Genomic DNA, 13,095 nt, shown 5'->3' with positions numbered 1-13,095 from the left:
AGAAGTACTGTCTTTCCACAGCTATGCCAATTCCTTGATATGTATGTGATAGAATAACATTCAAAGAAAGCCTTAAAACAATCTGACTAAATCCGAATATACAAAATAGATTTACAACAAAAAACAGAATAGCTTCACAAAAGTAAAACTACAGCATACCAATTTAGCCTTATCCAATGATTCTTGAAGTTTAGAACTCATTGTGTCAGGATATTTAGGATTTTTATTAAAAAACAGTTTATGAAAACGTATGCAAAAAGTAATTTGTCATACCAATTTCTAAATAAGGCCTATCATAAAAACATTGTAAAACAGCACAAATCGTGCAAAATTTTGCACATTTCCAACAGTACAGCTAGCTTATCACAAATTCTTTCATGTCTGCCCTCAGTCGATTGACAGTAGCAACTTTAGGGATTGTCCACCTCCAGTAGGGATGTCCAAGTATTACTATTGTCTCATCACTTCATTTAGTCAACCTTCTTCCCTCCACTTCTTTGCCCCACTTGTTTGATATTTGTGAATTCAGAAATGTCAGGAGTGTTTTGGATGTACACTAGATTCTGCATTATTGTCACAGACATGCACATACAGTTATAACTATATACAACATACTCAGTAATTATGAAAACAAGATAGTTAGTGTACGCCACTAACATAAGTTTTACACTAAAAAAGTAATCAACTATTTGGTAGAACCAACAGTTACAAATTATGCTGTTTCTATATTTTAAAAAATGCATCATTTTTAAATGAGTTAAAATCAAAGTTGACATGTTGAAAGTACTAATTGCACACTATCACAAATATGCCAAATTCCTAAACATACCACATCTCTGCTTAACCTGATGGACACGCAGAGAAAAAGCTAGAAATTAATTTCCATGTTCCATTTCTATGTCCACTGGTTATACAATGAAGTTATTCTAATATTTGTGCCCTTCAGAAGTTGTAAACTCCAATTCCAACTCATGATAATTATATATGTTAAATTAATATCAATAAGCAATTACAGAGTTAAAAGAATCAGTTCACAATTACTTTATGCACATTTCTAAGCAGATTAAAGTTTTCCGTCTTTTCCGATTTCAAATCGTTTGTTACCAGGAATCCTTTCGGCCATAAGCAGACCATCAGGCGAATCATTTCCAGTCTGGCCTACATTTTTTACGATTAGCACTGACTGTTAATTAACAAATACCACAGGTCAAGAAATCGTTCGATTAACAATGTTTTCAGGGGTGGGGGGTGAAGGTGTGCAAGATTCTAAATAAAGGAAAATGATTTAGATATAATGTACTTACTGCTGACTTTCATGCTCCCAAAAGCAGACGGCTGCTGCACAGGTTTGCAGCTCTCAGCAAAAGACGTTGTCCTGGGTCGACCACTCATGATTACTTTAAAGCGACATCTAATTTTTCAAACATATATTTTTTAAAAAAAAGACACTTATATTCCTTTATTTTCGATCCCCTCTGATTTTTAATCCTGTCCACCTGGTTTCATCGCGCAAATTTCTCCTGGTCAAATTATCTGTCTTTTTAAAAAATATTTTTATAATAATCGTCAGAAATAAATCTGAAATGATTTCAAAGGTCTATATTGATCTTGACCGAGCTCAATGCAGGATGGTGGTGGTGATGATGATGGTGGTGGTGGTGGTGGTTCCTGCCATGGCGGCTCCTTCAGTTCAATTCAATCCTGAGGTAATTTTTTTTCCTTTTTTTTAATTTCTCGGCTTATTTTTTCAGATCTTAATAGCCCAGTCGCATCTCTGTTAGTACACGGAAAAAAAATAAAACAATGTCTGAGGGAAAACCCGTGGTTTTACCCCAATTAAAACGGTTAAAACCCCTCCCTAATTCACTCGGCTGTCTTTGTACTTTTTTTGCCTATCTCTTTCTCCCTCTCACTGCAGCTGTAACCTCCTGGTCAATCTAACTTGATGCCGGGGCGCAGTGATTGATGTGAGAAAAGAACCATTCACAGAACGCGTCAAAGACGTAAGCATCGCCTAGGGCGATGCGGAACCAATCGGCGAGGGGGTGTTGCTGGAGGTGTTTATCAAGTTCGGTTGACTGATAGCGACGGGGAAACGGGCCGACAGCCTCGGTTTGCCCTTCCCCCTCTTCGTTTGTGTTCGCCAGCCAATGAAAGCACGTCGTCGGCAATAAGGAGCGGTGACGGAAAAGCACGAGCTCCGCGAAGTGCCAGTGACGTTGGCCAACCGGAACCTGACGGAAAAATCTGACGACGAGCGTTGCCTGTGATTGGAAGTGTTCGAACGCATTACAGGGCAACTGGCAGCGACCTCTAGCTTGGAGGAGCGGCTGGTACGATTTAACCGACAGGTGCAGCTTATATTTCAGACAAGGAAATACTTACGTATACAGAACCTATCAGTAATTAGAATCAGAATAGCAAAAAAGAACAAAGGCCAGTGGTAAGTAATATATAGGCAATCTGTTCTAGAAAATACAATATTTTCTTCCCTCTAATATTTGAATTTATATGTAAATCAGCTGCTGAACTCTGCAGTCATAGCTGAACAACCTATGATACCCGAGAAAACGGTATCATGGTTCACAAGTTTTATCGCTTTAAGGCTGATTATGAACGTTGGGCAGTGATTTGAATGGACCTTGCCCTCTGTTGGAGTAAACCAGTCACGCCTGGTGATTAGTGATCTATTCCACCAGTCATAAGTTAAATGGACAAGATGTACTTGGCCCTAGGACAGACTACTATTGATTTCCAAGTAACTCATTTGCTGAAGAAATGATTGTGATGTAACTACAGAATTGGTCTTGCTTCAGACAGTTAGAAAAGTATCTGCAAATTTGTAACTTCTATCGGTAATGTTAAATCTCTCAAACATTTTGGGGGGGCAGAAACAAAACATGTATCTTCAGGAACATCTTATCAGCAAGTGACTAAGTAGGAAATTGGTGGACTCTAGATTTGTTTTTGACAACCTCTTTTTCTAAAACTCAGTTTTAAATCTCAGATTGAAATTCAGCACACACAATTATGACAAAAGTAGCAGAGCTTGTCAATAGGTTAGATTGAGATTTGAATTGCCACTCAAGTAAATAGACCCTTGATGGTACACATCTTGAGATTCATTTGGATCAGCAATGAAATTCATGTGATGAGAGTGAGGCAGCTTTGACAACAGAGGTCTGAGGTTTCTGGCATGAACCAAGCAAGATATTTTGTTCTTTCTGATATTGAACTGAGAAAATTGTGATTTGTATGGAACTTAGTTTGGACTCTACTATTGCAGTTGTACAAGATGTTGATGAGGCCATATTTGAAGTAATGTATGCAGTTCTGGTCACCCTACCATATTAAATTAGAAAGAGCGCTGAACAGACTTACTAGGATGCTACCTGGAGTGGAAGGTTTGTGTTATTAGGAGAGGTTGGCTAGGCTAGGAAATTTTCCACTGGCATGTAGGAGGCTGAGGGAGTGACCTGATCGAAGTCTATAAAATCATGAGCGGCATCAGTAAGGTAGATAGACAGCTTTTCCCCATGATTGAGAAACCTAAAGCTAGAGGTCATATATTTAAGGCGTGAGGGGAAAGATTTAAGAGTCCAAAGTGCCAATATTTTTTCAGAGTGTGGTGATTGCCTAGAATAGGTAGTGGTGGAAGCGAATACAATTGTCATTTAAGAAATAGTTAGGTACATTGCGTGGTGGCTCAGTGGTTAGCACTGCAGCCTCGCAGTGCCAGGGACGTGGGTTTGATTCCAGCCCCGGGTAACTATCTGTGCACATTCTCCCCATGTCTGCATGGGTTTCCTCCGGGTGCTCCGGTTTCCTCCTACAGTCCAAAGATGTGCAGGCTAAGTGGATTAACCATGCTAAATTGCCCGTAGTGTTCAGGGGTGTGTGGGTTGTAGGGGGTGGGGATGGGTCTGGGTGCGATTGTCCAAGAGGCAGTGTGGACTTGTTGGGCCGAAGGGCCTGTTTCCACACTGTAGGGAATCTAATCCAATCTACGTGGACGGAACAGGTATGGAGGGATATGGACCAAAGGCAGGCAAATGGGATTAGTTTAAATTGTGAAAACTGAGGTCCATAGGAAGATTGGGCGGAAGGGCCATAGACCTCTGACTCTGGCTGTTGTGAATTTGATTGGTGAAGTAATTGGTAAAATCATATAGCTGGTGAAATATTAATACATTTATATGATTTGAATGCAGCTTGTAAATGAATAATAATATAAACGAGCTAACAATAACTTGCTTAAAAAAGCAATCTGAGACAGAGTTCAGATGTTATAGAAAAATAGGACAGAACTGGATTATTTAGCATCTTGAGCCTGTTCCTTTTACAGAAGATAGACTGACGAGTTGCTATGCTTAAGTATAGGCCTAGGATGGAGTGAAACTGTAGAGATATATAAAGTAGATGTAGTTGAAATTGTCAGCTGTGCCAGAGGCTGGTTCCAAAGCAGGTTGTTAATCACCTTCGAAGAAAAAATATCCATATCTTAGACTTTTCAGTGAGAAAAGTAAAATGAGTAGGAGAAAATAAGAGATTACAGGTAAGGAAAACAAAAAAGGAGCACAAAGAAACTTTTAAAATGTTCTTAATGCTCAGAAGAAATAGTCAAGCATTTTACACTTATATCAGCAAATAAAACTATTATAAGTGAGAAAAAAGAAAATTTTGAGGATGATTGAATAGGTCAGAGGCATGTAATAAGTACAAAACTTTGATAACCATTTTTCTTTTAGGAAAACGTTACCAAAGAGGAGTGGTTACAGATAGAGATAAAAGACAGAGAATGACACTTACAACCCGGACTGAAGCCAGCATTTTAGTTTTCTAAATTTTTTATTTGCATGAAATTTCTGCTCAACCAGCCTGATAAATTAGCCACAGTGGAAGAATCAAGAGATGTGAGAGTGAGGCCAGACTGAGCATTGACAGTGTGAAAATTTGTGTGTTTTCAGATTATATCACTGAAGGACAGCATGTGTGTCAGAAATAGAGCTAAGAGTGGATCATCAGAGGACATTGGACATAAAAATGTAGGATAGCAAATGAGCAATTGCAGATGATTTCACTGGCCACAACTAAATAAGTAGAGCAGAACCAAACTCACTCAATGATGAAAGATTTGATTTGGTTTATTCTTGTCACGTGTACCTAGGTACAGTGAAAAGTTCTGTTTTGTGTGCAGTACATGCAGATCAGATCATAACATACTAAGATCACAGGATGATAGAACAGAGCAAGGAATACAAAGTTGCACAAAAAGCAAGATCAGCATTAGACTTGAAATTTGAGAGGTCCACTCTGAAGCCTAATAACAACAGGGAAGAAGCTGTTCTTGAATTTATTGGTACTTGTGCTTAAGCTTTTACATGTCCTGCCTCATTGAAAAAAGTTGGAAGAGATTATAACTGGGATGGGAGGAGTCTTCAGTGATGGCTACCTTTCTGAGGCAGCAAGATGTGTAACTTGAGTCTTCGGGTGGAAGATTGGCATGCATGATGATCTGGGCTGTGTTCACAACTTTCTGGAGTTTCTTACTGTCCAGAGCAGAGCAGTTGACGCACCAAGCTGTAATACATCCAGATAGAATGCTTTCTATGACGCATCTGTTAAAAAAAAATTGAGCGTGAACATGTGTGGATGTGCCGAAGTTCCTTAGTCTCCTGAGGACGAAGAGACATTTGCCTTCTTGACCGTCGCATCAACCTGGCTGGACCAGGACAGATTGTTGGTGAACGTTGCTTATAGGAGCTCAACGCTGTCAACCATCTCCACCTCAGCTCCCTTGATGTAGAAAGTGGCGTGCTCTCCTCCTTGCTTCCTGAAGTAGTTGATCAGCTCTTAAGTTTTGTTGATATTGAGGGAGAGATTTGTTCTTTTTACATCATGCCACCAAGCACTTTCTTTCCAGTATTCTGTCTCATCATTGTTTGATATCCAGCCTACAATGGTGGTGTCTTCAACAAATTTGTAGATGGAGTTCTGACGAAATTTGGCCACACAGTCATGAGTGTACAGGGAATACAGTAAGGGGCTGAGTTAACATTCTTGCGGGGGCAAGGATTGTTGAGAAAGAGGTGCTGTTGCTTATCCTCACAGTTTGCCATTTGTGCCTAAAGAAGTCGAGGATGCAAATGCACAGCGGGGAAGCAGAAACCTAGGTCTCAGAGTTTGGAGATTAGCTTGATTGGGAGAGTCATGTTCAAGGCAGACCTGTAGTCAATAAGTAGAACCCTGACGCTGGTATCCATATTATCCAGATGTTCCAGGGATGAATGTAGGTCCAGGGAGATAGTGTCTGCTGTGGAACTGCTGCGCCAGTCGGCAAATTTCAAGGGACCAAGGCTCATCAACTCTAGTTACCCAGCTTGCCATGACTAACCCCTTCGTAATTGGTGGTGTGGACAACAATGTCAAAGGCTACACACAGGTAGAGAATAACTTAAGTAACTTACGTTCTCATTTGTGACTTTGATAAAATCTATTTTAGTACAGTGGCAGATGTGGAATTTAGTTCAAGAATGCAATTTTGGAGTTCTGGTTAACAGAAGAATGGATTTGGAGCTGACAGCACGTTCAAGTGTTTGAAGAGGAAAGAAATGTTGTAAATGGGAAGATCATTTTCAAAGACTTGCAGTTTAATTTACAACATGCATTTTGTCTTCCTATTTACATAATAGACATTTCTGGAAAAGTTGTCTGCATTTGAAACACTTTGCATTTCTATACATCTGGTTTCATCTAACCCATTTGTGTCTAATTTCCAAGTTAATTTAAATCTTTCTGATATTCATCCTGTTACACTTCGAAATTGAGCACCATCATTAATACTGAGAGATAGTGGGAACTGCAGATGGAGAATCCGAGATAACAAAGTGTAGAGCTGGATGAACGCAGCAGGCCAAGCAGCATCTTAGGAGCACCTTCATCAGAAAAGTCTAGGCCTGAAACATCAGCTTTTGTGCTCCTCTGATGCTGCTTGGCCTGATGTGTTCATCCAGCTCTACACTTTGTTATCATTAATGTTGAATCATCTTTAAGTCTAGCTGTTGTGACTCCTGGATCCAAATCCTTTTATAATATACTAAACGAAAGAAGACGTCACAGGTGATGTTCTCCCAGACTGGTGCACTCACTATACAGTAGCTGAAAAATGATGCCAATAACATGGGTTCAATTCCCACATCAGAGGAAGCTACCATGATCGACGCTTCTTCTCAATCCCTCCCTTCGCCTGAGGCATGGTGATCCTCAGGTTAAACCACAATCCATCATCTCTTCAAATGACACAGCACTGCAATGATTCTCTGGAACTATGGCAACTTTACTTTTTATCCCTTGCCTACTACTTTTCAATCCTCTTTTGACACACTTTCCAATGAAATTAGTAAATTAGATTGACAAGAAGCTTCTTTTGTAATCTCATATTGCTTCCAATACTTCCATAGCTGGAGCAAAAAGATAAAAATTGTAACCGTGTGAAATTTTCAGTGAACATTTAAGTAATAGGTGCAACAAAGTTTGGAGAGGTCCTCTGCTGAATAAGTGGTAAAGATGAATATCTGGAATTTCTATGTAATCCCGATCTACACTTGGAAGCGCACATTACTATAATTAAGTGAAAGGAAGGATGGCCAAATGTTCTATGGTTTACTGCTTATTTTGTTCAAGTACAAAATTACAAACCATTGCCATTAGAAAGGTGATTGTCTTGAGCCTATATCACCCTTAGAAGCAGGAGGAAATTCTGAAGGCAATATTCTGCAATATTGTTTTGCCTGGGAAGCATTTTCACTACGTTGAAACTGCAGTGTCTGACTCTTTAAAAGAAACTTGTGAAATTTACTAAAAACTGAAGTAGACCTCAGTATTTGGAAGAATGGATCTCTACTCTCTCTTCTCTCTTTCTCTCAGGCTTCCAATGTTCCTTTTGCTTTAGAGAGCAGGATGAGATAGAACTAGACTTTCAGCTTCTTTGCGGCTATGAAGATGATGCTGACGACACATTGTATTTGTTTATCCATTGATTTCCAGACTGCCTCTGAGTCAAATCAGTTAGCCAGCAGTGGAGAGTTGATGTCCTTGTAGTGTTACCACTAGACAATTAATCTAGAGACAAAAAAACTGCAGATGCTAGAATCCAAGGGAGGCAAGCCAGGCAGCATCAGGAGGAAAGGATAAGTCAACGTTTCGGGTATGATGCTTCTTCAGGACTGGATGTGGAGGTAGGTGGAGCTGCGTGTAAAGGGGCCTAGTGGAATGGTGGTGATAGGTGGACACCAAGTAGTAGGTACAACCAGATTGGTTGATGAGAGGGATGAATCCAATTGGTGGCTGGAAGGGGGGATCAGTAGTTGGAATAGAAGGGAGGAGATGGGGTTGGAAAGGGAGTTGGAGATAGATGGGAAGTTTATTTAAAAGTAGAGTACTCAATGTTGAGTCCTTTGGGCTGTAACTTCCACTTCGGCAGCCTAAGTTGTTGTTCCTCAAATTTGCAAACCGAGTCACTGACATTGGAGGAAGTTGAGGACTGACATGTTGGAGATGGAGTGGGGTAGGGAATTGAAGTGGGCAGTGATTGGGAGGTTAGGCTGGCTGTTACAGACCAGGTGAAGAAACTCGGCGAAACGGTCACCTAGTCAATGCTTAATATCACTGACGTAGAGAAGACCACAGTGGGAGATTGGATGCAGTAGACTAGGTTGGAGAATTTACAGATACAACTCAGGAGTGGCTGCTGGGTAGTGTGCATGAACTAAGGAGTGGTGAGGGGAATGGACCTTGCAGAATGCAGAGTGGAAGATGTTTTGGGTGGTGGGGTCTAATTGGAGTTGGCAGAAGTGTTTTGAGGATGGTGCGGAGACTGGTTGGTGTGAAATGTGAGGACAAAGGAACCCTATCTTTGTTATGTTAGGGGTGGGGGCGTGGTTTAGAGTTTAGGTGCATGGAATGGACTGAATTATAGCAAAATGTGCTTCCAAATGCAGATCAAGATTGCATAGAAATTCCAGATATTCATCTTTACCATTTATTCAGCAGAGGGCCTCTCCAAATTTTAGAGCTGTGGAGCATGGAATGGACAACAAAGTGGGGGTAAAGAATGTTGTTTGAAAAGGAGGCCATCTAGGATGCTTAGGAGTGAAACATCTCCTCATCAGAACAAATGCACTGGAGACGGAGGAATTGGGAAAACAGGATGGAGTTTTTGCAGGATACAGGGTGGGAGGAGATGTAGTCTAGGAGCTATGGGAGGCTGTGGGTTTATGGTATATGTTGTTCTGTAAACTGTCACCAGAAATAGAAATGGAGAGGTCCAGGAAAGGGCACAGGCAATGTTCTGCAAACCCAAGTTCAAATCCCACCATGGCAGATAGTGGAATTTTAATTTTTAAAAATCTGGAATTAAGAATCTAATGACCATGAAACTGTTGTTTAATTGTCAGAAAAACCTATTTGATTCATTAACATCTTTTAGAGAAAGAAACCTTGCCTAGTTTGGCCTCAACGTGAATCCAGATGCCCAGCAATGTGATTGACTGACTGGAATGGACAATAAATGCACGTCTAGACAGCAATGCTCACATCCTGGGAATGAATTAAAAGAAGTTCATCCGTATGTTAAGGAAGTTGCAGAGGACCTATCAGACAGGTCTGAGGTCATTAATTTCCAGTATCAGAAAGAGAGTGCCATTAACTTCTCACAAAATTCTGGGTGCAGCACGTGTAAAATTCTCATCCATCATCAATAACTTCATGAATAGGAACAGATTTCTTTGCCTGAGCATGAAGATAGTAAGTGATGCTTGTGACTTAATTACATAAGTCAATTACATAAATTTCAAAATATTCTTTATTGATAAAAAACTTATAGTCACAAACACAGTTTGATTCTGTACAGTAGCACGTCAAGGAAACAAATAAACATTGGAGTTTGACTCTATCCAAACAAACCAAAAGCATCTCTTACTCGAACCAGACTATAATGTACATGCGTTTGAGGCACCAGGAAGGTCAGGTAACTGAATGGGCTCCCATCTAACTTCAGCAGGAAGACCTTTACAGTGATAATGGGAACTGCAGATGCTGGAGAATTCCAAGATAATAAAATGTGAGGCTGGATGAACACAGCAGGCCAAGCAGCATCTCAGGAGCACAAAAGCTGACGCTTCTTCAGAGAGGGGGATGGGGAGAGGGAACTGGAATAAATAGGGAGAGAGGGGGAGGTGGACCGAAGATGGAGGGTAAAGAAGATAGGTGGGGAGGTAGGGAGGGGATAGGTCAGTCCAGGGAAGACGGACAGGTCAAGGAGGTGAGATGAGGTTAGTAGGTAGATGGGGGTGCGGCTTGGGGTGGGAGGAAGGGATGGGTGAGAGGAAGAACCGGTTAGGGAGGCAGAGACAGGTTGGACTGGTTTTGGGATGCAGTGGGTGGGGGGGGGGAAGAGCTGGGCTGGTTGTGTGGTGCAGTGGGGGGAGGGGACGAACTGGGCTGGTTTAGGGATGCAGTAGGGGAAGGGGAGATTTTGAAACTGGTGAAGTCCACATTGATATCATTAGGCTGCAGGGTTCCCAGGCGGAATATGAGTTGCTGTTCCTGCAACCTTCGGGTGGCATCCTTTACAGTGGTAGCTTCCCCAATCTTTAGTGCACATAGTACTGGACCTTGGAATGCAACACTTGGTTGAGATTAACTACTTGTTCTGGAAGACCAACATGTTTCTGGCAGACCAAAGAGCATCCATCTACTTTTATTAATCTCAACAGCCTGTACTGTTCATCTACAGCTAGGACATGCCTAATAAGCGAGAAGTGTTACCAAACCTGTGGCTGGTGACTATTTTGTTTAGTTAAGGCTAGGGGAAGGGAGTAAAAGAATCATTGAGCTAAATTTTTTTTCTCGCTTCCGGAACAGCATTTTGTGAATCAGTTGGAGAAATATGGCAAGATCAAAAATAAGATTTTTGACATTGAGATAAGAAGTCTAGTTTTTCACCCCAAACTTAAACAGTGAGACCAGAATCTCAGCAGTGTGTGACAGGGCCTCATTTACATATATTTACATCACTTTAGTACTTAATCTCTGATATAACAAGGTGTCGAGCTGGATGAACACAACAGGCCAAGCAGAATCAGAGGAGCAGGAAAGCTCCTTCAAAAATGAAGAATGGTCTAAGCCTGAAACATCAGCTTTCCTGCTGCTTGGCCTGTTATGTTTATCCAGCTCTACACCTTGTTATCTCAGATTCTCCAGCATCAGCAGTTCCCACTATCTGAGTACGTAATCTCTTCTCATTTATATGCAATTTCCCATTCTCCTGGGTGACAGAGACAAACTAGACAATGCCAATTCCTGACATGAAAGTTAAAGCAGGTACATAGTGGCTCCAGCTCATTGCTTGCTCATCCAGACTTCCATTTTGGCTAGCAATTGCCAAGATTCTCAGGGCATGCTCCATGAGCAGCAACCAACAGAAGTTTGCATCATACAAAGCAGGGTGGATAGGGAGAGCCGTTTTCCTAGGATGGTGACGGCGAGCACGAGGGGGCATAGCTTTAAATTGAGGGGTGAAAGATATAGGACAGATGTCAGAGGTAGTTTCTTTACTCGGAGAGTAGTAAAGGAATGGAACGCTTTGCCTGCAACGGTAGTAGATTCGCCAACTTTAGGTACATTTAAGTCGTCATTGGGCAAGCATATGAACGTACATGGAATAGTGTAGGTTAGATGGGCTTGAGATTGGTATGACAGGTCGGCACAACATCGAGGGCCGAAGGGCCTGTACTGTGCTGTTATGTTCTATGTTCTATACACGAGCCTCACCACATCATCACCGAGGCACGTTTCAAACTAACATAGAATTCACTTCTCCGTTTGACTGCTGTACTGTGGAGCACACCAACACTTCACAGTGGTGCTGACAAGTTGCAATGCATGTAGGAACACATACTCCTGATTCAGAACAGGCTGCATCTTAGGGATCTACTGTTGCTGTCTTAGCGCTTGCTCAATTTCCATCTACTTGGTTGCTCAGAGTGTCTCAGCCTGCCTCACTTTGCTTTTTCACACTTTGCCTGATTCAGAGTTTAAAGATTCAGTTCTTCTGTTTTGGCATGCTGTTCCATGCAGAGACAAGCTTGGCAGCTTGTTCTGGTTGTCAGCAGTGATCAGTCAAGGAAGTGAACATGTTGTACAGCACCATGCTGCATCAATATCACACTAATAACATGCAAGCGTAGCATATGTGCTTCAACAAATTATCCAAATATCAATAGTTTTTAAGGGGAATAGTCATCAGTTAACTCAGGGAAGACTGTCATCAGTCAGGAGCATCACCTCAGTCAGTTAAAAGCAGTGTCCAGTCACAGTACAGGTGTTTGTTCATAGTCAGCCAGCCATTTGGGCCAGTCAGAGTCAATGATTTCTTATCATTGCAGTCTAGGGAGGGGTCTGTCGACAGCCTTGCAACCCCAGTGCAGAAAAAGTTTTTAGCAGGACATCAGCTAGGGAGTTGCACAGATATCAGTCCATTCAGTTATCAGCCAGGATGCCCTTCCAAATCAGTGAGGGGGGTGGGCCAAAGTTAGTGAAGTTCAAAGAAGCTTATTAGGAGCCATCACTCTGGTAGAGATGTTTGACAAATCAGTTGTAAGGAGAGGAGGCAATATGCTGGGATGTAGGGGGGACAATAATTGTGAAGCAAAGCAGCTCAACATATAAGGGTTGGACAGTTAATTGGAGAACATTGGAACCATCAATGGTCACACCAACCTGGCTATCTAGAATGCTAAAGACACAATTCAAGAGTTTTGCAGGACGGAGTGAGGCCCTTTGTCCCATCATGACTATGCTGCTCAACAAGCTCCTATCTACTCTCCTTCTACTTTCTAGCACTTGGTCTGCAGACTTGTATGCTATGGCATTTCAAATTTGCATTTAAATACTTAAATGCTTTGATGGCTCCTGCATCTACTATTCTTTCAAGCAGTGAGTTCCAAATGCCCAACACCCTCTGGGTGGAAAAAAATACTTCTCTAAATCCTCTCTATGCCTCCTGACCTTTACCTTAAACCTATCCCTAGTTTT

The 13,095-nt window shown here is 41.5% G+C and overlaps 1 protein-coding gene across 1 annotated transcript in view; it reads right to left on the bottom strand.

The window, feature by feature from the left end:
• The window catches only part of gsk3ba (glycogen synthase kinase 3 beta, genome duplicate a), a 183,844-nt gene extending 181,889 nt beyond the window's left edge, over positions 1 to 1,955 (bottom strand). The window contains exon 1 of the mRNA XM_048540399.2: positions 1,305 to 1,955. Coding sequence (XP_048396356.1) covers positions 1,305 to 1,392 — 88 coding nt within the window. The 5' untranslated portion in view covers positions 1,393 to 1,955. The remainder of the gene's footprint in view (positions 1 to 1,304) is intronic.
• Positions 1,956 to 13,095: the final 11,140 nt, after the last annotated feature.

Source organism: Stegostoma tigrinum, chromosome 12, assembly GCF_030684315.1.
Source record: "Stegostoma tigrinum isolate sSteTig4 chromosome 12, sSteTig4.hap1, whole genome shotgun sequence".
Taxonomy (NCBI): domain Eukaryota; kingdom Metazoa; phylum Chordata; class Chondrichthyes; order Orectolobiformes; family Stegostomatidae; genus Stegostoma; species Stegostoma tigrinum.
Note: the sequence above shows the minus strand (reverse complement) of the source record. Positions and strands in the feature narration are given on the sequence as shown.